This window comes from Syngnathus acus, chromosome 2, assembly GCF_901709675.1.
Source record: "Syngnathus acus chromosome 2, fSynAcu1.2, whole genome shotgun sequence".
Classification (NCBI taxonomy): domain Eukaryota; kingdom Metazoa; phylum Chordata; class Actinopteri; order Syngnathiformes; family Syngnathidae; genus Syngnathus; species Syngnathus acus.
The window spans coordinates 9,034,475-9,061,903 of NC_051088.1; the positions used below are offsets into that span (position 1 = coordinate 9,034,475).

General features: G+C 40.2%; 1 protein-coding gene across 1 annotated transcript; it reads left to right on the forward strand.

The window, feature by feature from the left end:
* LOC119137573 (V-set and transmembrane domain-containing protein 2-like protein) lies at positions 1–26,575 on the forward strand. The gene is made up of 4 exons (XM_037276994.1): positions 1–311; positions 22,250–22,419; positions 22,736–22,780; positions 24,179–26,575. Exons 1-4 carry the CDS (start codon positions 206–208, stop codon positions 24,599–24,601), a joined length of 744 nt encoding a protein of 247 aa, XP_037132889.1. The 5' UTR covers positions 1–205; the 3' UTR covers positions 24,602–26,575.
* The last annotated feature ends 854 nt before the right edge of the window (positions 26,576–27,429 follow it).

The following is a 27,429-nucleotide window of genomic DNA, read 5'->3' on the forward strand; positions in this document are numbered from 1 at the left end:
CGCAGCAAATAAACCCGAGCGCGGGGCAGGCGACAGACGAGTCCGTTTCTGTCCGGGTGAGCAGCTTGACGTGTGTATCCCACCCACCCACTTTCACGCCACGACAATCCTCCCTCCCCGTGGATTTAACGCATCAGGCGTTGGAGAGAAGAACCTCCGCCCTATGTGAGCAAAAGAAGAGGACACAGCCACGAGAAGAAGCGCAATGGGAGCTTTCAGGGTGCTACTGGGGACTTTACACTACGTGGGGCTGTGCGTGTCCACCAGACACACTGGACACGGACACACGGAGAACCACATCAGCGGTCACGGTAGGCGTACGAACACACCCGTATCGTGCTTGGAAGCTTGCTCGGGTGATGCCGTTTACACAGTTACACATTTCTTTTGTTAAAAAAAATAAATAAAACAAATCTAATGAAAATAAAAATAAACAAATAAGAGTTTTGCGATATAAAATAAATATACGCAATGTAAGATCGAGTAGTTTTCGCAGTATCTTAAAAAGTCTGCTTCTGCAAAGAAGGAAGAGAAGAAGGCTTAGTTTTGATCGACAGTGTCAGAGAAGTATCCATTTAACAACATACTTGTTTTTTTTTTTTGTTGCATTCTCATCTGATTCATTCTGAGAGCGATCTCTAAACTGCACATACATAGTGACTCAAAATGGTTCTGCAACAACACTGTGCATGTTAATGCTGCAGTGAAACATTTGCACATGGAAAAATAACTATTAATTATAAGGTGTATATTAGAAGAGAACTTGCTTATTTGATGCATTGTCTCTTGAGATAATGGCCCAAACCTTTCCTCAGGATTTTGACCACCTCTGCTAAAATCGGTTATATCCTTAGTCAAACAGATCATTTATTTGTACACCTAAAATGAAATTATTCATAAAGATAATGTAATCAGAAATTGATTCCATTTTTCATGGTTTCTGGGGTGAGGGGTGAAATATTTCTATTTTTCCGCAAATACTGGCAACTAGTCCAGTTTGTACCCCGCCTCTTGCACAAAATCAGCTCAGACTTTCCAGTTTACTTGCTACCCTAATGAGGATAAACAGTTTAACTTTAGATTCGTTATAAATAAATAATATACATATGCAAGAGGTGGTTTCTAAATTTCATTTCCACTCTGTGTAAAATACACGCGGAAGAAAGTCGGCTGCCTCGATGCCTTGCTCAAGCAGTGGTCATGACACGTACTGAAATCTCTGCAATAACAAGTCTAACCTGCATATCGCTGGGTAGGTCAATGTTTAGTCTGCAGGTGTTTCTTCTTGTGTTTGAGCTTAAGAGCGGGTCTCAAACCTCAAACTTTGTTGCCCCCTGTCCTGACAGAAATACCATTTCGATCAAATTTGTATCGTTGCATTACATCCTTGGTCACGGATCTTGATTATCATTATTAGGTTTGTAATAAAGGGATTTCTGCTTGTGTGTTGGGGTCTCATTAGAACAGGGTAAGATAATTTGCATTCTCTAAAAGTTACGTATGTCTGGCAGTCGGAACTTGGATGATTTTTTTTTCCCATTTTAATGATCTGATAGTCAGTCTTTTGCGTTTGAGATGTCTACTGAGGCACTGCTGTTCTCCAATGTCTGACAGCATGTTTTGTTCTGTCCGAGCGTGGCAGACACCCTCCTCTTCGTCAGGCAGAGCTGACACAAGATGGAAGTTAGTATTCTCTGTCAGTAGAGCGCTGCCTGAACATCCTCCCCTTTGGTTCAGAGCTCCTCTTGCTCTTCTCCTCCAGTGTTTACACATCTTACAGAGAGCAAAAATGTTCCTTTGCATATTTAAGATTTATACATTGAGATGACAACATTGTCTGAATAATTGTCAACCTTTTGAACCCAGAAACCTGTCAACTCCCTGCCCTTCATTAAAGGTTCCTGGCTAATGTCTCTCCCATGTGGGTCACCACAGGGGCAAACTGGTGGTTTATAACTCCGCTGGGCTAGGACTGTGAAAGTGAAAATAAATTCCTTACGCCTTGACTAAACTGTACTGATCATCTACGATGGCAAGAAATGCAAGTTCAAGGAAACCTCAGTTATTGCTGGGGAAATGTTTAGTTGAGAGTGAGCTCAATCACAGCATGTGCACTTTGTTTGCATTTCGGTTAAAAATGGTCATCATTGGCAGTGGTGTGAGTAATGTCTCAGGGGGGCGCCGCTTCATCCACAACCTGAAGGAAACCTGCTTTCAAAGTGAATAATGTCCTTGTTGGTGGAGCTATTTCGGCACAGTGCGGGAAATGGTTGTGTGAGGATGCGTTTGATTTAGTTTAGTCCTGCTGTCTTAGCAAAAACAGAATATACATATGTACAAGTGTAGATTAAAAATGCTATGCAAAGTCAATCTGCACATTCGAGCTCTCAGTCTGTCATTCCTTATTGAACTAAAGCGGCACCAAATTGATTCATTGATGTATAAATCCATGGAGCTGAATTTCAAGTCTAAAAGAATCAGCTGATAGTTGTAAATTCTTGTAGAGGAGAGCAGGTACATCAGAGGTCACCTACCGTTTGGAAATTAAGAGCTACTTTGCTGCGGACTAATACAGAGGGCCACAACCAGTGTGATGCAATACTTCTGAAATAATCAACTGGCGCAATTTACCTCTAATTATTTGTCATGGTTAATTAATGACATTCATCAATGAAGACACTGATCATGTCAATGATTTCTCATGGGAATTATCAACACTGATTTTAAATGGCAGGAAACATAAATATCATTATGCAGCACTTTAGTTATAAATCTCTGTGTTTGTATTTTCAGAGAATTACTTCTACAAAATTGCTAGGAAATCACAAAATCCTATCATTGGGGAGATTTTTTCAGAACAAGACCTACATAATGCAGAAAATGTCCCAAAAGCCAAGGAAAAAGTTAATCTTTTGACGCTTGCTAAAAGTGAGGTCTGATCTTTCTTACATTATGTATAACTCTGACTTTGGAGACAGATTGTGGGAACATTTTATTAAAAAAAAAAAGTATGACCATAGTGATATTTGACTTTAGAGGTCCTGATGTATATTTGAAGAGGATAATAATAGGTGGAGCGGAGAAATACACCCACACGCTCAAATTTATTTTTGGAGAATGTCCTGACAGATGATATTGTGCGTTCCAAGACCATTGGGGTGATGATTTATCCTGCTCGTTTTCCACGCTCTGGCACATGACCAGTCAGAGTAAAAGTGAAGAAGAAGGAGAAATAAATTGATAAGCAAAGAGGAAAGCAAAACATTTAGTGTGAAGACGATGTCCCAGGCTTTATCTGTCTCAGGACCATTCCAGCCACTGATACTTTTCAATTACCGTCTCATTAGGGCATGCTTATCCAGCCAGCCCATTATTCCAGCCAATCAATTGTCTTAATTAATAAGTGAAGGCTAAATGGGCCGTAAGGAATCTAAAACTTCTCAAGGGAAACCAAGTAAGATGGGCCACCGAAAGGTCACTGACAATTAGTTTTGTTTTGATGTCACTCATTCATCCATCAGTTTTTTTTGTAGAGTTTGACCTCAACTTGCGGATGCCAATCGTTCGCCCATTTGTGCACATTATACCTTATATGTATATATATATGTATGCAAAAAGCCAAAAAGAGGTGTGTTCAGTTGAATGGTAACTCTTACTGGTTAATCTTCCACCTTCCAAAAAAGGCATGTCCGAGAAATGAAGATGAAATTGAAGCAAAGTTACAAGCATTCTTTTCAACTGTTAAACATTTAACAACAGCCGACGCAATGCTGGCAAACATTCAGCAGCAGCTTGTCAGATTTACTCGTGTGTGTGTGTGTGTGTGTGTGAGTGTGTGTGTGTGTGTGTGTGTGTGCGTGCGTGCATGTGTGCATGTTGCAAGTGTGCTTGTGTAGCCTCGGCATCGCCCCTCCCCTCCCTGCTCCCGTTTTCTTTCCGCAGGGGCGTAAAGTAGTGCAGGTTTGCGCTGGAGCTTTACCAAGTCGTTAAAACGACAAGCATACGCTTCACTAGATCCATTAATACGGGCACGCATCCCAGTAGCACTGAATAAGCATTACAATTACATGAACAACTGTTTTCTCATATCTAACTCCTCCCTGGAACACAGTCAGATGACATTAAAGACAATTGGAGCTATCAAATAAGACGAATGTAGACTATTCTGTATATTTTAGTTATATTTGAGTCTATGCTTACTGGCCACAACCTTTCTTAATTTCTCTTTAATAGAGTATGTGCATTCCCTGCGACTGGCTGGGTACCTTATTACAGGAATTGGCACCCCAACTAATGGCTGTCAAAAAGTCTGACTGTTTGCATCAGTTATTTTGATACCCTTCATGACCATACGTAAACCATACGTATAAACGACAATGTCATATCTGACTGTACTGTTCTGCTTGAAGAAACCACGGCCTTATGGATCCACCCAACCCTTGACCAAACACGGGAGCACCTTCCATCGTTAAAGTTGTGCGTACTGCGTAATAAAACCCAGAATCCTCTCCTCCTCGCTTTCCCTTCAATCAGAATGCTCCCTTTTAAAAGCAGCACAAACAAGCCGGAGGCTCAGCCTACAGTCAAGGACTCCTCTTCTGTCCTCTTTTTCAGAGGGCCTTATGTTGAAAACGTCTTTTACTCATGTGTGTGTGTGTGGGGGGGTGATGTAGTTTAGGCAAGAAATGATTGCAGGCAGCTTTGAGATTGGTGATCCAACGCTGTTCTTTCTTTGAGGTATCCCTCCATGACTGAAAATCATCTCTGTGACTTGAAGCTTAGTGGACTGTGTGTGTGTGTGTGTGTGTGTGTGTGTGTGTGTGTGTGTGTGTGTGTGTGTGTGTGTGTGTGTGTGTGTGTGTGTGTGTGTGTGTGTGTGTGTGTGTGTGTGTGTGTGTGTGTGTGCGTGCGTGCGTGTGTATGCTTATAAAAAAAATGCGCATCACAACACACATGCAATGTTGGGTGAGCATAATAATTGATTCATTGAAAACTGTTGATTGTTGAAGCAAACCAACTTCACTGCAATTGGCTGAATAGCTGTCGAGTCAATCACAACTTGTGTGACGTCCATTATGGCAAGCTACTATATTACATCCACGGTATGGACAGCCTTGTTCTGGCTTTGCAACAGGAGTTCAGAACATTCAGAGAAACAGTCTTCCATTCTCTTCAAAATAATCTTTACAAAAACATTGATTACTTATTGCTTTCCCTATTCTAGATCAAGGAAATTTGGGTAAATGTGTCTCTCTGGTGTTGACAGTAAGAAGAATGTGTGTCTGTGTGTGCGTGTACGTGTGTTCCAGCCAATGGACGGGGGAAGCGTTATTCCCTCTGTTCCACTCTGCTTGCTAATGTTGAGGGACGAGCTTTGCTGGTAATGCGAGAGTATTGCTTATCTTCCATTAGACACATTACTGCCAGTGTTGCATCAAGACACACGCACACACACACACACTGGGGCATCCACATTTGGAGTCACACTTCTCTTGGGAGGCCACTTGGCAGGATTCATGTGTTGGCAGTCTCACTGAGCGAGGCAAGAGGAGAATGGGCGATGCAGTGTGATGCATTCATAGTTTCGAGATCAGTCGTTTCCTGCCTGAAAGAGCTCCTCATCTCCAGCAGGCCACCATGCAGTAAATTAGTCCAGTTTCATTGTGTTAGATTGTTTTCCAGACAGCACATTGTATAGAGTACAAATCGTGGGTCAGTCTGCCGCTCAGTTCGAAATTTCCGGGTTCAAATCGCAGCCTCTGGCTTTTTGTCTTGGGTTTGCAAGTTTTCTGTGTTTTTGTGGGTTTTCCTTTCTCTGGCTTCCTCCTACATTCCAAAAGGCTTGGTTAATTGACGACTCTGGCCCATAGGTGTGACTATGACGGTAAATGGTTATTTGTATATTCCAATTAAGGTTTTAAGCTGCTGATTCCAATACCAACCATCCAGGAGTGAGATCAGACAATACTGATTTGAATACTGCTCAGACGGATTAGCTGCGCATTTTTCAATTTGAGAGCTTCTCACTATCAGCTACTTTAATTAGTAATCTGATGGTTCTTTGATTAATTGATTATTCAGCTAAAAAAAAAAAAAAACTGTTGAAATTTCCATCCTTAACTATACAAGAATGGGACATTATTTCAAATATGGTGTGGTCTGTAACAGTTCAGAAAATAGATCATTGTTTTGTCAAGATCATTGTTTTTCTACTCTATGTAAAACATTTTTCGATAATTTTTCTGCTGCCGTAACTTGACATGGCTCTACTTCACCTTTCAGGTTTTTCCATCTTTTCTTCCATTTTTACTTTCCATAGGTGTTAATGCTCGTAGAGTGCGGTCTCCATAGTCATCATTAAAAGAAAGTCCTAGTTTGTGTAATTGATAAAAGCCAATGACAATAAAGATCTATTCTATTCTAGATTCTAAGCATTGGATTCCTACTCCTACTTTCATGTGGCTGATATGAAAATTTGCATATATATTTATATAGAACATTCACATTTAGATGATTCCATTCTGAAGAGTGTGAGAAGGTTACACTACAGTATGTCAGCAAGGTGGTACTTTTCAACACCCCACCCAAGACAGATTCTAGCTAGCATGTCACGTTTACAAAAAATATATACAGGGAGCTGGAGACAGCTCGAGGCCAATTTCCCAATAATCTGTTAAGCGTGAAATCTTTACATATTAACATTCTCTGTATAAAAAAAAAAAGAGAAGAAAATACAAATGAGAACACGTAGCAAACCTTATCTAAAGGATGAGTACTGCTTACACAGATTTTTATTTAATTTTATTTTAGGGGGGAACCCTAAATAATGCCATTCCCCAAACCTGCAGTGCGTCTGTCTCACTATTTATTGTTATACCATTTCAAAACGACTGTTCTCAAAAAGTAATAAAGCGAGTCGCTTGACTATTGCAAAGTATTAATATGATACAGTAAAAGTCTTTGCTGACATGTGGCGCAGATGCCAGTCACATTTTATTTGGATTAAAACTCCCCCGAGCTCATTAGGCTTAGACAGGGTTTAGCAACACACAGTCATAAGAAATCTTACTTCTTTTTATTGTTCATAAATACCACAGGCTCAATAAATGCATAAACAGTGTGCTGCCCTGAGCCATGCTTCTTCATGATAATGTCTCTGCAGTGTCCGGGCCTGATTGCACCACTGTGGAGAGGCCTAGTGGGTGTGGACAAAGACATGGCCTGTCTATTGCAATCGGTCCACTCGCTGCTTGTGCAATTAACCGAATTGGAGTCAAATGAATCGGTGTGCACGTGCAGCGCAGAACAAAGTCATGACATGTCCACAAGTCAAAGTGAAAGATTTCATTCTTTAGTTCACTGCAAGTCATCGATGTCCAACTAATGGGGTCTTGGCCAGCTTTGAAAAGAATTAAACCTGTAACTACTCACTATAATAATATTAAATAGCATAACTACTCACTATAAGAATATTAAATAGCATAACTACTCACTATAATAATATTAGATAGCATTTTTGCCATTTAATGGAACAACAGTTGACTTGAACTTTTGCATTGACTGTTTGGGGAAAATATGAGAGAAATGCATGATAATTTGGAATGCAATGTAAATGTAGCCCTAAAGGATGCAATTTAGAACAGCATATCATCACTTTCCCGCAGAATATGGCCGCTGCAAAGAAAAGGTAAAAGAGCTGGAAAATACTCTGAACGGCAGTGCATGTTTATTAAACAGACAAATAAGGACGGCGCATTGACAGAAGCATCCTGAACAACACAAAAAGCACTTCATGCATGTTTAATAGCTATTTAGTAAAACCTCTAAAGTTTAGAGGCTTTCTCGAATATTTCATTGTATGACCCTTGCGTGATACCTCCACATACTCACATAATCACATGATCCAAATGAGTACATACTCTTCTGTATTGTGTTAGATGTTTTCCATAAGTGTGCGAGTCATTATTATTCGATAAAGCATCGTTGTCCCGTAATGAGGCCCTGCTATGATGTGATGTCTCTCCGTTGTGCTGAGCGGTGCAGCGTGTCAAGCTCATTAGCTCCCCCTCATTGTCGTTTCAGAAAGACAAACACAGCGCTGACACAACTAAAATCATCAACAGATGAAGCAAATCTTAGTCCCTAGGTCGACTCTGATTAAACGCCGCATAAGCGCGTTTCAAATTTATTTCAGTGCAAAATCTCAGTGTCGGATGATGTCCCGTGTCCTCATTAGATGAGACACTTTTCACGCTTCAAAAAAAAAAAAAAAGATAATCTTGCACCTTTTTCCTCCTCTTTTACCTTCCTGTTCTGACTCTTGTCTTTACTTTCTCTTCATTGGTGGAAATTTGGCGGAGATGTCACTAGCGTGGCAGCCACAGAGAAGATGAAAAGATCTTTTGGAGCTGATGCCGAGAAGGGCGGTGCTCGCTTCAAAGTACAGTTGGTTTTGCGCTGTAATAATCACATGTGGCTCCCTTAGACATTTTGGAGAAGTTTTAGAAAGTAGGCCAGGTGCCTCAGATGGCACTTTTCCACCACGTATTATCTACAATGTAGATTAAGACCATATAAAAATCTTCAAAATATATTTAGAGTTGTACTGTTGTTTTGTAAGTTAGATTCAAAGACAATTTTAAACATTAGAACACAAAAAATTGCAGCGTGAAGAATTTAGCGTTTTGCACTGTTGCGAATCTTGTGGCAGGTAGAGGTGTGCAAAATAAGGATTTGCAAGGAGACCTCCTTGGGCGAATGATGTTAAGTGTGCTAGGGCCATCACAGAGCTGGGTGGGCACTTGGAGACTGCCTTTCACCCTGATCATTCTTGTCAAATCTTTTGAAGGCAACTTTAATAGTCAATGATCTTCTAACAAGCAAGTTGGAAGAAAGTTTCAATTATTATTCTTTTTTTAATTTTGAGCAGCCACTAGAACACAAATTTCCCTCAATATTCAGTTTGGCTCACAGGCCAGCTTATTTCTCTGAGTTGAAATGACATTTTATTATTATCGTCTTGCCGCAAATTATGTTTGGATGCAGCGAGATGAGGAGTAGGAGGTGAAGAAAGGAGGGAGGACATTTAACTGCAGGCTGTTTTTTGTGCACATGATAAAGTCCTACTTAATCTTCGCTTGTGTTTGGACAACAGTATGTTGCAAATCCACTCACTCCCCTGTGCTATAGTAAACTAACACTGTTCAATCCCAGGGTCAGTTTTCTGGTTTTCTTATCGGAACAGAATATCACAACACATACATGCTGTCTATGTGTGTGTCCTGTGATTGGCTGGCAACCAGTTCGGAGTGTACCCGCTTACTGCCTGAAGTCAGCTGGGATAGGCTCCATCACGCCCGCAACTCTTGTTCAGATAATGGATGGATGGATGGACAGACAATTGGATGGAATATTTGAAATACTGTATCTAAAATCTCATTGGAGGTCATTACATTTGACCTTATGTTAAAATTAGCAAGAGGGCTTGCTTATGGAAGATTTGCTTTTTTTCTTCCATTGTTTAGCATTGTTTGTACAGTTAAGAGTTGAGATAGCGCCAGTTTGACTAATGTTTTGTTTCTCTTTCCATTATTTTATGGAGAAAGTTCACCCAGCTACCCTTCCTGTTTCCTCCAATATATGAGGTGATTCCTTTTGCATGTATGTGTGTGTTTGTGATGACATTAATTGTGAGATAAAGCTCCGCGTCAGTCTGTCTTGTAATCTCCATCCATACGTCAATGTCAGCTTTAATAGATGCACGAGGGATTGGAAGTGTGAGGAAGTGCTGCTGGTTAAATCCACTGAGCCTGCCCCGCGTGCACGTGGTTGTGTGTGTGCATGTGTGTGTGTGTGTGCTTGAGTGCGAGTGTAGGAATAGGTACTTTCCGCCTAGCGTGTACCTGTTTTTTTGTTTTAAATATACTGTATATAGGATAGAGCATCTAGAGAGCCAGTTCACTCATTTATCCTTGTCATCAGTTCGTCCCACGAGAGCCTCGGTTGCACAGCAGTTCTCCTCAGGGAGGAAAAGAATGAGGAAAAAAAGGAAGAAAAATGTGGCTGGGGATGTGTGAAGGAAGCCTTGTGTTGGCTAGCAGCGGGGAGTTGTGCCAGATGGGAAAAGCTTATTTTCAGCTGTCTTGCCAGCCTGCAAAGCTGCACTGTCCTGCGTAGTTTTAGCACTGCACACCTTCTGGGGGTAGCCACTCCCCATGTTGGGTCTTTTTTATCCATAATTCTTGCTGGGCTTTCATTAGAAGGTGAGTTCACAAGAGTTTTGTCGGAAATCCAATTAAGCCTCTAAATCAACTAGCTCTGTTGTTTTTATTGACCTTTTTCACAGCAGTAATTTTGACATCGTAAAACTGTCAAAACTAGCACGGATAGGCAGGGAGGTTATACAACTCAATTAAACTCAACTTTATTTAGAGCAGCTAAAAGCAACCGCAGCTGCATACAAAGCGCTGTATAGAAAGTAAACATAAGACATAAAAACAAAGACAGTAAAACAATAAATTACAAACATGAACACAGTCAATAAATAATGACACTAAAACAATCACGGTTTAAAGACGGACAGAGAGGTGAGCTCGACATAAAACTCAACAATACCTCTCGGCTTTGCTCTTTAGCACTTGGTGGAGTTAAGGAACATGATGAAATCAAAATCTTCTCGAGGTCGTCTTTCCTTTTGTTTATAATCCTAAATGATTCTTCTCTAAAAATGCAGCTGTAAGGTGTCTTGATAGAGGACAAGAGAAAGTGACTTGGAACAAATCCATCAGTGGGAGTTGCATTGCAAATGTACTATATATTGCAACTTCCCACAAGCATTATCCATTTACTTGTGGAAGTGTGTTGTCAAAGAAAATAGCCTTATCCAGCTCTTCTTGTTTTTGAAGAATTATGGCACGCACAATGTTAATATTTGTTTACAATCCGTGTATGCGCCGCCGGCAGGGAAGTGATTGATGCATAAGGAATGAAACAAGCTTGAGCGGATTTATCCCCCCCCCCTCCCCTATCTCTTTAGTTTCTGTTGTGAGTCAGGCCCAGCAGGGAGGGCTCACCTTTAAATAGTAAATTTCAGATGCAGGCTTCCGCGTTGCCGTCATCATCTAATTTCTGCGTCTGTGTCGGTGCAGGAAAGGACACACACGTTAGAGAGGCTAGGCAGATAAGATGCTGTCTGCCGATAGGGCTCCTCTCATCTCCCCCTCTTCCTCCACCCGATGGTCCACCCTGGAGAGTAAAGCTGATGGAAAGCTTGTCATTTTTGCCAGCAGCCTCTGACTTCACCATCTTGATGCAGAAAATAAAGGTTGCATGCTATTATTATGAGATGACCTGCACGGAGAATCAAGGTGGAGGGTGTTATTTTGTCAGCTCTTTGTTGATTTTTGTAGTCTTTATGTTGTGGTGTTATGCACCAAGGACTGAGCTAAAAATGAATCTAGTTGCAAATCGGAATAAAAAGTATGAGTAGAGGAAATATTTTTTCTTTTCATTGTTTGGATTCATTTTTATCCCAGTCGAGAATGTAAATTGTAGAATTTGGCCTCTGTAATTCTTTTTTTCTCGTTGCAAACAGATAAAGCTGACAAGAATAACTAAAACTAAATAACTAAAGTATATTTTATCAGTGCACAGAATTCTGGCCATTAACCAAACCATGTTGATTTGTTAAAAGCTTAGCTACAGTTGAGCTACTTTTGTCATTTTCTTGTAATTTAGCTTGCTACATTTCTTGCTATTTATTCTACTAGATTCACTGCTTCATTTGATATTGAAAAACTTTGTTCCCTTCATTTTTTAACTCGCTTGTCCAACACTGAATTTATTAAAGCCCACAATCAGTTTATGTACAGTATGCCTGAGATTATTTGATTATTTATACTTCCTTTCCTCTTGTTTCCTCTCGATGCTGATACAAATAAAAATATTGGGCTCCAGTAATAGACGCTGGTATTTTGAGAATAGTTGATTGAGCAGAACGCTGAGTCTGCACTGTGTGTGTTACTGTGCTGATGTAGAGATTCACCTTGGAGATGGCTTTATCGATTGCTGTGTCCCTCAAGGTACACCACATCTTCAAATTCATCGACTGGCTGTTTGGCAGTATGTGTTTGGATTGCTCCTTGCCAGTTGTGAGGTTAAGGCCATGATACAGAACAAGTACTGCATATGGGCTAAATGAGAGGAGGGAAATGCCCCATTGTGAAGGTGCTAAATGAATAATTCGTTTTTTCCATTGGAGCTGTGGGACTTTTGTAATATCTGTCTGATAGTCGTTTGAGCACACTAGTATAATACCAACTGACTGGAGTAGTGCAATTTTTTTTCAAGACATTTGATTAAACTTCACACCATGGAGGACGGACACAATATATCATTTATAGTTTGTTCAAAGATTATAAATGCAGAGTTTATTTGCAAGGAACCAGAACTATGTTTTCTTACCAAATACAGAGGTATTTTGCCTGCATCGAGACAATATACATTCAATATTATTGAGTGAATGGCAGAATGTGGGCCTCTAAGAGTAGGGAATTTCTTTGGAGCACTGTTTATTGTGTGGAAATTTAAGTTATACTAGAATGAGTGTGTTTGAAGTGCAGTGCTTATCTGTGGATGTAAGGTGAGATGACATGCGTTTTTCCCAATATTCTAATCATTTTGGATTATTTAAATTTGAGCTTGCCATTTATTTCCTTACCACCATGTTTCCCAATATTTATTCATCCATGACACTTAAACACCACTAAACCGAAATATTACGAAATGTAAATGCTTTTGACTGAAAAAATCGAATGATGATCTCAATGGTCCCAATTTACTCACAAATGTGGGCCTTTTTAGTTGAACACAATGCTGTTTTTTTGTGATATGGCAACGGTTGGACACACAAGTTAATTGTAGCTTCTGCCATCAAGGGGAAGAGCATTTCATTGTTCTGTCAGTCACTGGCATAAATGGAACAATATTCCGTTGTAGATAAATATACAATTAAGTGAAATTGGATTAATACCGAGGCAAACCTGCTGTCTCACACCACAGTGGCAGTTTTTCTCAACCTGATTAAAAAAAAGCCACTGTATGGAATAAACATGGAAGTGAAAATGTATCCATGAATTTCTTGACTTATCTCGGGGAACACGTGAGCAGGTTGTGTTATTTTGACAGCTGATTAAAATCGTGAAATATTGGGCTCAGACTTCCCGCTGAGTAGTCCTACACTGATTGCTCATTAGCAAATGTAAATGAGCACATTCCGCTCACTGAGACTGTCTCATGTTTGGACTTTTTTGAGGTTTTCCTACAGGTTCCCCGAGTAAGGTATCGGCAGCTGTTTTCTGCCATACTGTGCCAAGGCTCATTACTAGACCGCAAAGCTTATCATCAGGCCGTGAGAGGGACTCTTTAGCAGCTAATTATTACTGACGAGAGTATGGATTGAAGTGAGTGGGGACATGCACTGTACAGTAAGGCTTGATGTTTATTAATTTCAATTAAAAGAATGATTGCCACTTATTTGACTGAATGGTCTCCACTCTAATAGATAAGAATAACCAATCACACTATTATAAAGTGTTGGTGTCAAGCAATGAATTCAATCATCATTGTCACGTAAAAATAACAAGAGCAGAAGCTTCACTGCTACATCTGTCCGATAATGCACAGTCAGCAAGTTCTGCAGACAAAAGTTAAACACATGTATGTCATTTATTTATTTAAATATGGTCTGATATACAGGGCCAGATTTTTACTGAACAGTCACTTTGGGGACCAGACCTTCAAATAAATATGAAATATACGTAAATCACATAGATAACATTATTATTTGATGTTGAATGTTTATGTACCTTTTCCATTTGATTACAAAAGTCCAAGTTGTTGCTGTTTTCAGTTGCTTTAGTGCAAACCATGTAGTATATTTTATGTAAGAATCAGGTCCGCCCCAGTGGAAGTGGCCTCCGGACAAGGCTTGGTTGGTGATGGAAAAGAACTTCCCTGACACAGCCATTTTGCTTGATTAAAGATTTGATTTTGTGTGCGTGCGTACATGCTCCCTTCTTCTTTGTATGTCTTCTTATAGGGAACAGCCTAAATATTCAAATTGACTATCTCATACATCCACATTCCACCTCTCAAGCCTGAAGGATCATTCACCCGTATTTCTCTTAAGCCCAAATGGTCAAACCATGACCCAATTACCTCCGTCTCCTGCGCTCCATCTATAGCTAATAACACCTCCAGGCGACCACAAATGTTTTACAATGGAATGTGGAATGCAACCCTTTGTTTCTGCACTTACAAGATAGCAAAAAGTCGGTGTGTAAACCGGCGTCAGAGTCTAACTTAAATAAAAGTGTGCTAACTATTGCAATGTCAAAGTTTGTATATATTATAATATACCTCAACCACATGATATTTTCTCTTTGATCCTCATAATTATGGAATCCTGTCACGGGCCAGATCAGACGGCTCAGCGATCCGGATTCGGCCCACAGGCTGCCGATTGATTGTCCCTGTTGTAGACCTTTAAAGATCCTCAGGGTGCATTGGCCTTGTTCCCTGTTGTAGTGTTCAAACCATTGAGCTATTCCACAAGAAAGTACTTTCTTTGGTTTTGCTGAATGTGGAAGTTGCTTGCGCATATATACCGGATTACAGCAGAGAACAAGTCGTCCTTAGTGTTTGTTCTAGTTGATCCCCGCAGGCGAGGAAGCCCCAGCATCCCCTTTTAACCTTTTTGTGGTTTGATTAAGAGGAAAACCTGCACAGTGGGGATGTAGGGCCGGCAGTTGGGATTCAGGCCAAAAACAGCAGGAAACTGAAACAGACCAAGGCTGGCTGGTGGGAAGGTCCTTGTATATGCATAGTAAACACAAGAAAAATGCCTACCGAGATTCGAGCGAACACATCAAGTTTGGATTGTACTGATTTTAAAACAGTGATTAAATATGACTGTATGTGAATGGCTTTTATCAGACCTGCACTGGGCAAAAATACACAATAGGGATGACCTTAACAGTCACCATCTGTTGTTATTTTCACACTTTTGCCAGGTTGTCGAATGGATGGCTACTTGTGACGAACCTGCGGTGACTAATCACTGCTTTCAAGACTTGTACAGAGCACCATACTGTTTTGTTTCCATGGCTGTATGCCAGCAGTGTCCAAACAAAGAGCTACTTTGGAATCCTACCACCGATGTTTTTGCACATTTAAAACAATCCATCAAGGAATTAGATATTGTGCAATATAATAAAGTTATTAAGAAAAAGTCAAAGCTTCCTGTTAAAGTTGATAAGCAAAGCAAATAGAAAATCATTTAGGATTTTTTACTGACTTACAACCTCTATGAATTCACTACAACTCATTTAACTATATGGGAGTCATTTTTACATTGAAAAGATATCATTGAAAAAATGTTTGCATCTGATCTCAATTCAATTGTCCTGCTTCAAGTTGAACAGGAAGCTACTTGGTTGTTGTTGGGTTAAGCTAGCCATTTAAGAATGTTCATTAAATTAAGCGTGGTAATGAGAGGATGGTTCTATTTAGCTGAAGGTAAATGAAAACAGAGCAAACATAATACGCATATGTGTGCAAAGATGCAACAGCGCATCCACTCAATTAGCATTGTAATCGCTTTTGACTCATACTGCATCGTGGCATCTTCCTCACTTCTTCTTATGCAGACATTTTTATAAGACGAGGAGCGTGTGGCAAACCAGTGGCACACAATGAGCAGAATCAGCATCATTCAGAGCTGCTGCATGAAGTCACCATGGGCCAAAATGAGAGCCTTATTATTGCTCCATAAAAAGCATTTCTCTGTTATACGTAATGTGTGCTTGGAGAGACGAATGCTGTGAACATTTTATGCTCCCATTGATATTTTCTGAGCACAATGTTAAATTAATTTTATTAATGGGTGAAATTTGATCTAGAAAAATAAATCTTGTCCAAAATTACATAGCGTATTCCTTTCAGTACTATAAAGCACCTGTATATTTTCTCAAAAAACAAATGTAAAATTGCAAAATTGGGGGCTAATGTTACCATTAGCATCAGCTGTCATGCGATAGTGTTGGCTCGTGAGTGAACGATTCGTTCAAAAGAACGAGTCTTTTCAGTCAACTAAAGTGATTCGTTCTTTTTACAGTTCATATGACTTCAACCAGTAGGTGACGGTAATGCACATTGAAGCTGGTGCCACCTCGCCGGAAAACAAAACGAAGAAGAAAATGACGTCACTTCCCGTTCACGAACGAGTCGTGAATTGCATTTCCCGTCACCAACTGAACGGATCTGTGAGTGAGTCAGTGTGCGAGTGATTTGCATTTCCAGTTCATCGCGAGAACGGATCAGTGAGGGAACGAATCCTGACTTTCCTGTTCGCGAACGAGTCAATGGTGAACTGCCTTCCTTCCCCCCGTGCATCAACGATCAGTCAGTGAACGTGTTGCGTCTCCCTCCTGGCGTGAACTATGTAAGCCAAGGAAAGAAAGAACCACTCAGTGAAACACCACTTCTTTTATGCACGTTTTCTCCAAGCTAACGGCTAACTTTATTGCATGAAGGGATGCGCCGTTATGCAACAACGGGGAGATTATGCTTCTCTTTGGGTAATCTTTATTTTATAACACTTATAGTAGTTTTTAAATAACGTGTATGCATATATACGCCTAAATATTGTTATCCAATATATCTACTGCAATCTCACATTGGATTGCTGGTTTGAAATTTACTTTTATTATTATTATTTTAATAAACATTAAAACCTGTTCAAACGTGTCTGGTCTTTTATTCCTTGTTTTTATTTTTTTTAGCATGAAAACAAAAATCTGACATTTGGTTAACTGCTTTATATGACAATATGTATATGTGTTTTACGTTGTGTAATATGTCAAAGTCAAAGTCTGCTTTATTGTCAACCTCTTCACATGCCAAGACACACAAAGAAATCGAAATTACGTTTCCACTCTTCCACGGTGACGAGACATAGTACACAATATACATACAAGTAAACAACACAAAATAAAAACAAGAAGGCACAAACAATGAATAATAAGAGTGATGAATAAATAATAAATAAACAAATAACACAATAAATAAGAGGAGCAAAACGGAGCAAGTGTGCATACAGCAGACAGTCAGAACATAGCGCAAAAGTACAGGACGCTACGCAGAAGGGGGGAGAGAGTTCAGGATCCTAACATACCGTTTTTTTCCGTGTATAATACGCCCCCATGTATAATACGCACCCTAACAATGGCATGTTGATGCTGGAAAAAAGCCTGTACCCATGTATAATACGCACCCAATTTTTTTTAATTTTTATTTTAATTTTTTTTTTTTTTTTTTTTTTTAAAGTCCCAATGATCGTCACACACGCAGGGAGGCAATGGGTCCCATTTTTATAGTCTTTGGTATGGTCTTAACTAGGCTGGATGTATTTTTTTTGTTGGCGTTGATTTCTCCGACTGCCCATAAAGGCACCACCGCGATCAGATGAAAAGAGAGGAAAGTGACGTGCGGACATGTGAAAAAGGCGGCTCTGTATGGGAGAGACGTTGAAGAGGAATAAAAACACCCTTGGAAACCAAAACTTGCCCCTCGTCGTGACTCGGAGCCGCAACAAATGTTTCGGATTTGTGTAGGGTACATTGTGACAGCAAACGAGCAGGTGATCGAGCAAGCGTTTGATACGAGAGCATTGCGTTCGTATGGAGCGTGTTTGAAGTGAACAGCAGAGACGAAAGGAACAAGGCAAAGTGTTGTGAAATAAAATATTACCTATAATACGCATTTTGTTATTTGCTGATTGTATTAAACTATCACATTCATTGTCAGTCAAGAAGAGAAGAGGACTATTATCCCTTCTTTGACGAAATTACCAGAGCACAGTACAAACACACTATTGTTCTTTCGGTATTTATTCAACCCACATTCTTTCACAACATGACAAGAAGAGAACAATACATAAATCAATACTCGTACCAGTACCATGATTTTCTTAAAAAAAAAAAAAAAAAAAAAAAAAAAAAATTTAATTAAAAAAAAAAAAAAAAAAAATTGTACCCATGTATAATGCGCACCCCAGATTTTAGGACAATAAATTAGTTAAATTTTGCGTATTATACACGGAAAAAAACGGTATGTGTTGGTGTCCCCCAAAATAAAGAGCAAGAAGTCAAATACACATTCTTGACACGTACAAAAAATGCATAAAGTTATTAGGTGCACTAGGTACAAAATGGTGGTGTACATAATGGAGTGTCCGTGTGATGTCACAGCTCAACCAGCCAATCAGGAGGTGGGGGTGAGGGCGGGTGTGGCACTTTTCACTTTCAGTTCAGCTTTGGCCATGATTTTTCCCTAATGAAGTGGCCTGTTATTAGGTACACCTGAAAATGGCGGCGTACCTAAAGGAGTGTCCCTGTGATGTCACAGATCAAACAGCCAATCAGAAAGTGGGGGTGAGGGCGGGTGTGGCACTTTTCACTTTCAGTTAAGCTTTGGCCATGATTTTTCCCTAATGAACTGGCCTGTCATTAGGTACACGTGAAAATGGCGGTGTACCTAATGGAGTGTCCAAGTGACGTCACGGATCAAACAGCCAATCAGAAAGTGGGGGTGAGGGCGGGTGTGGCACTTTTCACTTAAACCAGGGGTGCCGACCTCCAGTCCTCGAAGGGCTGCGTTCCAACATGTTTTCCAAGTGACCCTCGTTAAGCGCACCTGCGTGAAAAGTTTTAGCTCCTTTCACGTTCTGCAGGAGCTAAAACTTTTCACGCAGGTGCACTTAACGAGGGAATCTTGGAAAACATGTTGGAATGCGGCCCCAAGGACTAGAGCTTGCCACCTGTGACCTTTGACCATGATATTTCCCTAATAAAGTGGCCTGTTATTAGGTACACTTGAAAATGGCGGTGTACCTAATGGAGTGTCCGTGTGATTCCCTCGTTAAGTGCACCTGCGTGAAAAGTTTTAGCTCCTTTCACGTTCTGCAGGAGCTAAAACTTTTCACGCAGGTGCACTTAACGAGGGAATCTTGGAAAACATGTTGGAATGCGGCCCCAAGGACTAGAGCTTGCCACCTGTGACCTTTGACCATGATATTTCCCTAATAAAGTGGCCTGTTATTAGGTACACTTGAAAATGGCGGTGTACCTAATGGAGTGTCCGTGTGATTCCCTCGTTAAGTGCACCTGCGTGAAAAGTTTTAGCTCCTTTCACGTTCTGCAGGAGCTAAAACTTTTCACGCAGGTGCACTTAACGAGGGAATCTTGGAAAACATGTTGGAATGCGGCCCCAAGGACTAGAGCTTGCCACCTGTGACCTTTGACCATGATATTTCCCTAATAAAGTGGCCTGTTATTAGGTACACTTGAAAATGGCGGTGTACCTAATGGAGTGTCCGTGTGATTCCCTCGTTAAGTGCACCTGCGTGAAAAGTTTTAGCTCCTTTCACGTTCTGCAGGAGCTAAAACTTTTCACGCAGGTGCACTTAACGAGGGAATCTTGGAAAACATGTTGGAATGCGGCCCCAAGGACTAGAGCTTGCCACCTGTGACCTTTGACCATGATATTTCCCTAATAAAGTGGCCTGTTATTAGGTACACTTGAAAATGGCGGTGTAACCTAATGGAGTGTCCAAGTGACGTCACAGATCAAACAGCCAATCAGAAAGTGGGGGTGAGGGTGGGTGTTGCAAATTTTTCCATGATAAAATATTTCGTCGGTCCCACCGGGATTTGAACTCGGGTCACTGGGGTGAGAGTCCGGAGCACTAACCACTACACTACGGAACGCTCGCTTGTAATGCATGGAAAGCATATACACTATATGGTTTAATGCAGCAGCTCAAGCGAATAGACCAGAGACTTGTTGAACTCAGTCATCAGCATTAACTCTGCTAACTTTCTGTCAGAAAGCACGTTTTAATATGTAATGAACAAATGACACGCCAGCTCAAACTTCTCGCCATAAATGAGGACATTCTGTAGCCTGGCTACTAAAGGCGGCTTTTTCCAATTTTGTGGGAGCTCATTTCCTCTTTTCTTTTTGCTCTTTAGAGCCACAATGGAATACTTCTCCAGCCCCATAATCCAACATTTTCTTTTTAGTGAACGTTTATTTTCTTCACATCTTCTCAGCCTCATGATTCTTTCTCCTGCGTTAATTCCTGCGACCCACCCCTCTTCCTTCTCTGCTAAATGACTCGACTTGGACGCATACGAGCATTGATTGCTGGCCTGCGGCTGCGTGCCTTCTTCGGTTTGTCTTGGAGATAACGACAACACTTGAGGGCACGTTATAAGTTCTCCTGGGTGGCAGTCTGGACATTAGAGAAGACTTTTTAGTAAGTGATACAACATTAGATAGCCTCAAGTTGCCTCGGAATAGGCCTTGAATCAATGTGATAGTGGAGATTTGTGGAGAGGAAGGATAATTGTGTCAATGCTAAAAGGCCGCATTCATACTGATGCTATTATCTCCCCCTAGTTGTTTGAATGTTCGTTTAAATGGTGTCATTCATTCATTCATTCATTCATTCATTCATCCATCCATCCATCCATCCATCCATCCATCCATCCATCCATCCATCCATCCATCCATCCATCCATCCATCCATCCATCCATCCATCCAACGTTTGACTTGAGGCTTGTAGTGTTCTTCTAACGCAGCATATTTTTAACGCGGTAAAGTGTAATTCATGAAAATTCTTAGAGCCCTTTTTGTTCAAAATTTTGTTAATTGATCACTTCACATTTAACTTGATTAATCTCAGAGGGCAGTAATAATAAATTTTACATAAATCTTACTGTAATTTTAATTTAGAACAACATTTTAAACTGGTTAATTACTAATCCACCTTTTTTTTTTTTTATTAAAAAGCTATGAAGCGCTATATACATAACGTTATAAACACATGCTAACCTCTCTCAACACGTGCTGCTAAATAAATTGACAAAAGACTGAATGAATAAATAAATATACCTGGTTAAAGGACCTCTCAAGAGGCTCTTGATTGATATTTGTGTACTGGGATGTGAGTATAAAGGCCAGTAAAAATAGATCTATGCCTCAGCCCCCTCCTCCCCGTCAATTATATACACAGCATGTTTACTATTCAGGGGTCGTATCATTCCAAGACTGTTGATTTTCTTGTGTCTTAATACAAAGTCAGTTTCTTCTTTATGTGTCCTTTGTCTCTATGAATAGTGCGTATCTGCCACATGCTGCACGCCTCTCCTTTCCTATACAAAGACAGCTAGCAGCGTTTAATCTGACAGATGCAGTCACGCGCCACTTTCTGCATCCTGAATGTCTGCTTCTGTGCCTTGAATGACATCAATAGTCACCAGTATTGGAGGGTTACAGTGAAAAATGTACACTCTTTCAAAGTGAAGATGCTTTATGAATCATATAACCGCACATCTGCTGACGGATGCCGTTTTGAACTAACGCTAGATAAAACATCACAGCATATTTTAGCAATCCCTGGACACTATGCGAATGAGTGCACTAGTGGCTGGAAGTAGGAAAGGGATCACATTAGAGTGATTGGCTGTGCTAGAGACGTGCAAGGTACATCAATGCCTTCTGTTAACTATCAGCAAGCCTTACACAGCCACTAGCAATGGGAAAATTAAGCTTCATTGTTGCTTTATGAACCCACAAATTTAAATATTGGTCGAGCGTAAATACGCTTCAAGATGGCTATTACTGTAATCATGATTATAAATCACGTTATTTAATAAGGAATACTAATTTGGATTGTCTTGAAAATAGACATCTTGAACTGTAGACCTAAACATTGCGTTATTGTAAAAAATCTTTTTAAAAAAATCATAAATTTACAAGGTTTTCTAGTCATTAGCACTGTAGTGAACCTTACAAAAGGGAAATTCCTCATTGCCGGCATTTCAGCATCAGCGATTGAGGAGACAAGTACTTTAAGCCCTAACAGACATGTCAGCATGTTGTGAGTAGGTGTTACATTGATGCTATGAATTACCTTTTGGTTTTTTCTTCTTTTGACTGGGAAATCACTACGTATAGCATTGTGGAACATTTTGAATGGTTATTCAATATGCAAGATATATGCACAGACAGACAGACAGACAGACAGACACACACACACACGAGAACACACATTCATAGTATATTGCTTTGTAAGTCAGGTGCACTTAAGCGGCGCTCTAACTCCAACCAACTTTGTGTGTCCAGCCATGTTTACGGAGGTGCCTCATGATGTGACCGCTCAGAGGGGTCAAGATGTGGAGATGGCCTGCTCGTTCAGGGGGGCAGGCATGCCCTCCTACTCTCTCGAGATCCAGTGGTGGTACATCCGCAACCATATGGACTGGACTGACAGACAATCGTGGAAAACCAATGAGGTAACATCGAGATAACTAAAAACTTGAGAAAGAAACATCACATCATTAAGACTAGCTAAGGTTGTTCAATGGTCATAGAGGCATACATACTTTGATGGTAGTGAACTGAACTGTACAGTAAAGTACATAATATTGTAAGTAAAGTAAATATTTTTTTCAAAATATAATATTTTCAAAGAATTTATTTGATCAAACGTGACAAATGGAAAATGCAAGTCCCTGAGTGACAACAATTGAGAATCGCTGCTTTAAAGCACATTTCTGTTCTCATCTTATTGGGATGTAACCCTTACTCTTCTGATTTTTTCCCATGCAGGTATCTCTGGAGGAGGAGCTGCCAAAGGATGCAACAAAGATAAGCGTGAGTTAATGGCCTCTCTGCTGTTAAGAATCTTAGATGATTACACGAGGCGCCAACGCCATTCTGATTACATTTACATTTCTTGTTCTGGCTGATTTGCCGGTGTTCCTTATCACATTTCACACTCAGGGATTTTTTTTTTTTTTTGCACTTGACGCATTATGCAATCATCGTATCTACAAGGTCCTCTCATCCTCGATGGTCATCACAGTCACTTAATGCTGGTTTTCAGAAATGGCAGGGTCAGAAGACAGGTTGGGAAGCTAATCATATTGTATGTGTTCATACGTCCCTTCGGGTTTCCATGGTAACTTGGCATATTGAAAGGATCATGTAGGAAGAAATAAGGTACGAATGCATAATTTCCTTTCATTTAACTGCATACGCTGACTATCTTCAATGACGAGCTTTCATCGCTGTCATTTTGAGTAAATTAGTAAATAACAGAACGCGTACCGTTAGGAGGATTATGTCAAAAATAGAAATCTGTATTTGTGATCACGGTTTCATGATTTTTAAGTACTTTACATACTGCACCTTCATAAATTGATATCACAAAAGCTTCCACATCCCCTAAGTCTTTTCAAAGGAAACGCAAATGAGTTCCATATTTTTATAGACATGAATTAATGCATGTGTGCGTGTGTGTGTGTGCGTGTGTGTGCGTGTGCGCGTGTGCGTGTGTGTTTGTACAGCTGGAAAATCATTATAAACTTGGCATCCATATCCATAGGAGCAGACGCCAAGTTAAAGATGTTGCCTGAATCATCCGATAGCTTTCGATGATCCACATGCATGTGCACATTCACTCTATAGTTCCATTTACACCAAACAATACATTATTTAGTTTGGTTTAAGTGAGCACATCCAAATTTGGAAGGCGTACTTTCCCAAAATAGTAGACAATTGGCGCTGCTACTGTATTCAGCCAGTGTGAAATCTTGTTTAGTTGAACACAATGTTGATTAGAGGTCGCGTGAAGCCGTCACTTATCGAATGAACAGCAACAGGTTAATTGTGCCTTCTGCAATCTGTAAAACTGAAACCTACACTTAACAAATTCAAGAGGTATCATCAGCAATTTTTGATACAGCTCTTGTATCAGAGCTCATTGCATTGTGCGAATGGTCACAATGTCGAGCGTCGAGGCTGTGTTTGTATAAGCCATCATCCGGGAATATGAACTGCAGGCATGTTGTAATGAGAGGATCGTTTAATTTAGCCAAAGGGAAATGAAACTAGAGCTACACACGCACGCAGAGCTTTCCCAATGTGTGTGTGTGTGTGTGTATATGAGGGCACTTTACAATCACTTCGAAGTTCCACTGTGGATACTGTGGGGCATGATTTTCATTTTCCTGGCCATGTTTTGGTTATTTTTTTCTCATTTGTTACCAGGTAGTGAAGGTTGTGGGAAGTAACATCTCTCACAAGCTCCGCCTCTCCCGCATCAAGTCGTCCGACGAGGGCACTTATGAATGCCGAGTCATTGACTTCAGTGACGAAGAAGGGGCGCGCCACCATCGCGTGCGCGCTTACTTGCAGGTAGTAGCCGAGAGCGACATCATCACCAGTAACCAGTATGACAACTTCCAGGGGTTGGATGATACCAAAGGCGATTTGGGGTTCGAGCATGCTCACAGCCACCCTCAAAATGAGGGGCGCTCTCAGAAGCACAGCAAGCGGCTTTCCTCCGCCACGCAGCACAGCCACCCCGACGACAGTGATCAGCACCAAGCAGGCAGAGAGCTGAGGAAGAGAGATGTGGACAGTAACCATAGCAACAATGACTGCTCCAATGAGCCCAGTTGTGTGCTGTAATCTGATTACATCTGAAAAAATAAAGCACAGATTACAAATTACGACGTGCATAAAAGCTACACTTCCCAAACAGTGCCAAACCCACTATCTCATATAAATGTTAAACACGGCTTATTGCGAGCTCAGTGATGGAAATGTGTAGCTTTACCTTTTAATATTTATTTGATGTTTTTGCTCACTGTCAGTCGCTGATGACATCATGGTAATCACAAGAGAATCTGATGTGCCATTTTTCTAAAACGACCAATTTGACTTCATTTTACACATAAAATGGGCACTTGCAACCCTTAGTTGCAAAATAGAGATAGAGAGCAGGCAAATTGAAAAAAAAGTAAAAATGTTACTTAGCAGGATTGTTGGTTCATTAAGGATGATGTAAAAGTGCAAATGGACAGAGAATGCCATTTTGATTGCAGTGTAAAAAACTTTCAAGGCAACAAACTTCTATAAAACTATTTCATCGTATTGTATTGTCCCTCAACTTAAAAATAGAAGTAAAAGCAAGTCGGCGTTTTTTTTTTGCTTGCTTTGTTAACTAACATTGTTTCCATAAACATCATTAATCTATATTTTAAAGTTGTTCCATTTTAAACTTGAACTAAAGTTGTGTTTTATTACACATTGCCATTGGATTTGCATCGACATTTAATAGGTTCGTTCATGACCCATAAGCAAACTTTGTGGATAGCACTTTTTAATGCATGATCCTGCTCATGAACTCACTTACCATCTTACAGACAAGTCATCAAAACAACCTCTCGCAAGTCATGCATGGTAGATGCTAAACGTCTGTCTGTCCGTCCATCCATCAGCATATCCCAGCTGACTTTGGGCGAGATGCAGAGTACCCCCGGGATTGAAATGCAGCCAATCACAGGCTACTTTGAAATAGTTCTTGTGTAATTCTGCTACCAAACTAAGCAAGCGACAGTGATTTGGCTGCAATGGGAAACACAAATGTATTTATTGCCTTTCTTAACATCATAGGTAAACTCGTGCTTTCATTCAGTGATTGTCATCAGTGAATCCAGTCTGAGCTATTACATTCAAGAATGGAAGAAAAGTCAAGTTGGCTAATCCACATGGATCTCTCCTAGTAAATATATACTGTACATACAAAATTATGAATGTGCTCTTTGTTTAGGAGACTTTCTTAGAAGAAATACAATCTTGGTATATTCATCCTTGTATTTTAATAATAATAATAATGTTCTTTTGCTTATCAGCCATTAGAAAAGCCTCAATCCTTTCAACTGTAAGCCTCTAATGTACTTTGTATATGACACTGTATAATACGACATGAAGTGAATGCATGAAGTTCCTTTTTTTCCAAAGAGGTGTTATAAAAAGATGGCGCATTACACTCCCCTTTTTTAAAGATCATTTGGTTGTTAAATTATGTTGTTGTAATTTCTTCTTCTGTGTTTTCTGTTCATTTCATTTCTTTCTTATTTTCCACTGCTTTTCCAAAAGTGCTGTACAGAAAGATGAATGACTCTTTCAGAAACCTATCTTAGTATTTACCTGTCTGCCAATCTCCAAGAAGTTGGTTCACGATTCTGAGCGGTTCTGTGATATCGGCAATGGCTTAAGAGAATTCATTTCATCGCTGCCATTTTTGTAACCACTAATAATCTTGTGTACATGCTTGAATGGAGCCCAGGCCTCAACCCGTGTGGATCCTGCTTCCCTCCAAAGGGATCAAAGGGGACAGAGTGAATATTTGGGATGATGCGGATGAATAAGCATGCGACCTATTTTGCCTCAAAGATCTTGTGGAAAGTTTTGCGCTATTCACAAGAACAACAGCAGTCCCTGAAAATCACTCAATCAAGAATCTTGCGGACTCTTTCCACCGGTTACTATGATTTGAAGACTAGTCAAGGAAACATGAACATGTAAATTGCTCTGTGCACAGTTTGAGCTCATGCTAATGCGTATGCCTCACAGAAAATAAACAGCATACAAACATTGCTTATTGTGTCATTTTTTTGCCTTACTTGATATTATCCAAGAAAATGTACCCATATTTGTAAATAAAAGCAAGGAGGTGAAACTGTATTTTCTATTCATAACAAATAATTACCGTTTTCACTGTCTTTGTTGTGTCATTGCTATATGTGAAGTGCCTACATATGCAGCAGTGCCTCAATCAAACCCACATATAAATATATTTTTTTCAAAATACCCCACCCTACTCTATTCTATCTGCCCGTGTGTTAATCAAGCTGAAAAATATACTCTCATCCTTTGTACTGAAAATTATAGTTAAAATACAGATATGAACAAATTAAGTGCAGTGGTACCTTGACTTAGACATTTTTTTTTGTTATAGGCTGTCGCTTGGTCGATTTTTTTGGGCTTAGTGTTGTGAGCAAAAAAACCCTAAGATGGTTGACCTATCTTTAGATATGTTGCTACTTGAGCAAAGGCAAGGAAAAGTTATTGATATGCTGCTGTTTATTGGACTGACAGCGTTAAACACAGAAATGTAAAATGAATACGCTCCCAAGGAGCAGGCCTTATATTTAATGAGTGCTTTCAAATTATTTTATGCTATGCCTCCTGGGAAGAGAAAATATTTCACGCCCCCCAACCAAACACTCCTTGGTGACTATAAGTAGGATCATTTGTCTATATATTTGCTATAAGTGCACCTCTGCATAACATTGTATCCTAATTAACATGTTCCCTGAGGTCACATGCCCCCCCCCCCTCCCCCTTGGCATTGTGCCGACCCCACTATTTGAGGACTGTAACAAACTGCGTGGTGAATTGACAACCCGAGATGTATAATTGAGCACCAGACGTCACTTGCCCCACCCCTT

Excerpts from the sequence above, each read along its gene's own strand:
- LOC119137573 (XM_037276994.1), top strand. The coding sequence starts at position 206 with ATGGGAGCTTTCAGGGTGCTACTGGGGACTTTACACTACGTGGGGCTG. Across the intron at positions 22,420-22,735 it reads AATCGTGGAAAACCAATGAG|GTATCTCTGGAGGAGGAGCT; the intron begins GTAACATCGAGA and ends TTTCCCATGCAG. Across the intron at positions 22,781-24,178 it reads AGGATGCAACAAAGATAAGC|GTAGTGAAGGTTGTGGGAAG; the intron begins GTGAGTTAATGG and ends ATTTGTTACCAG.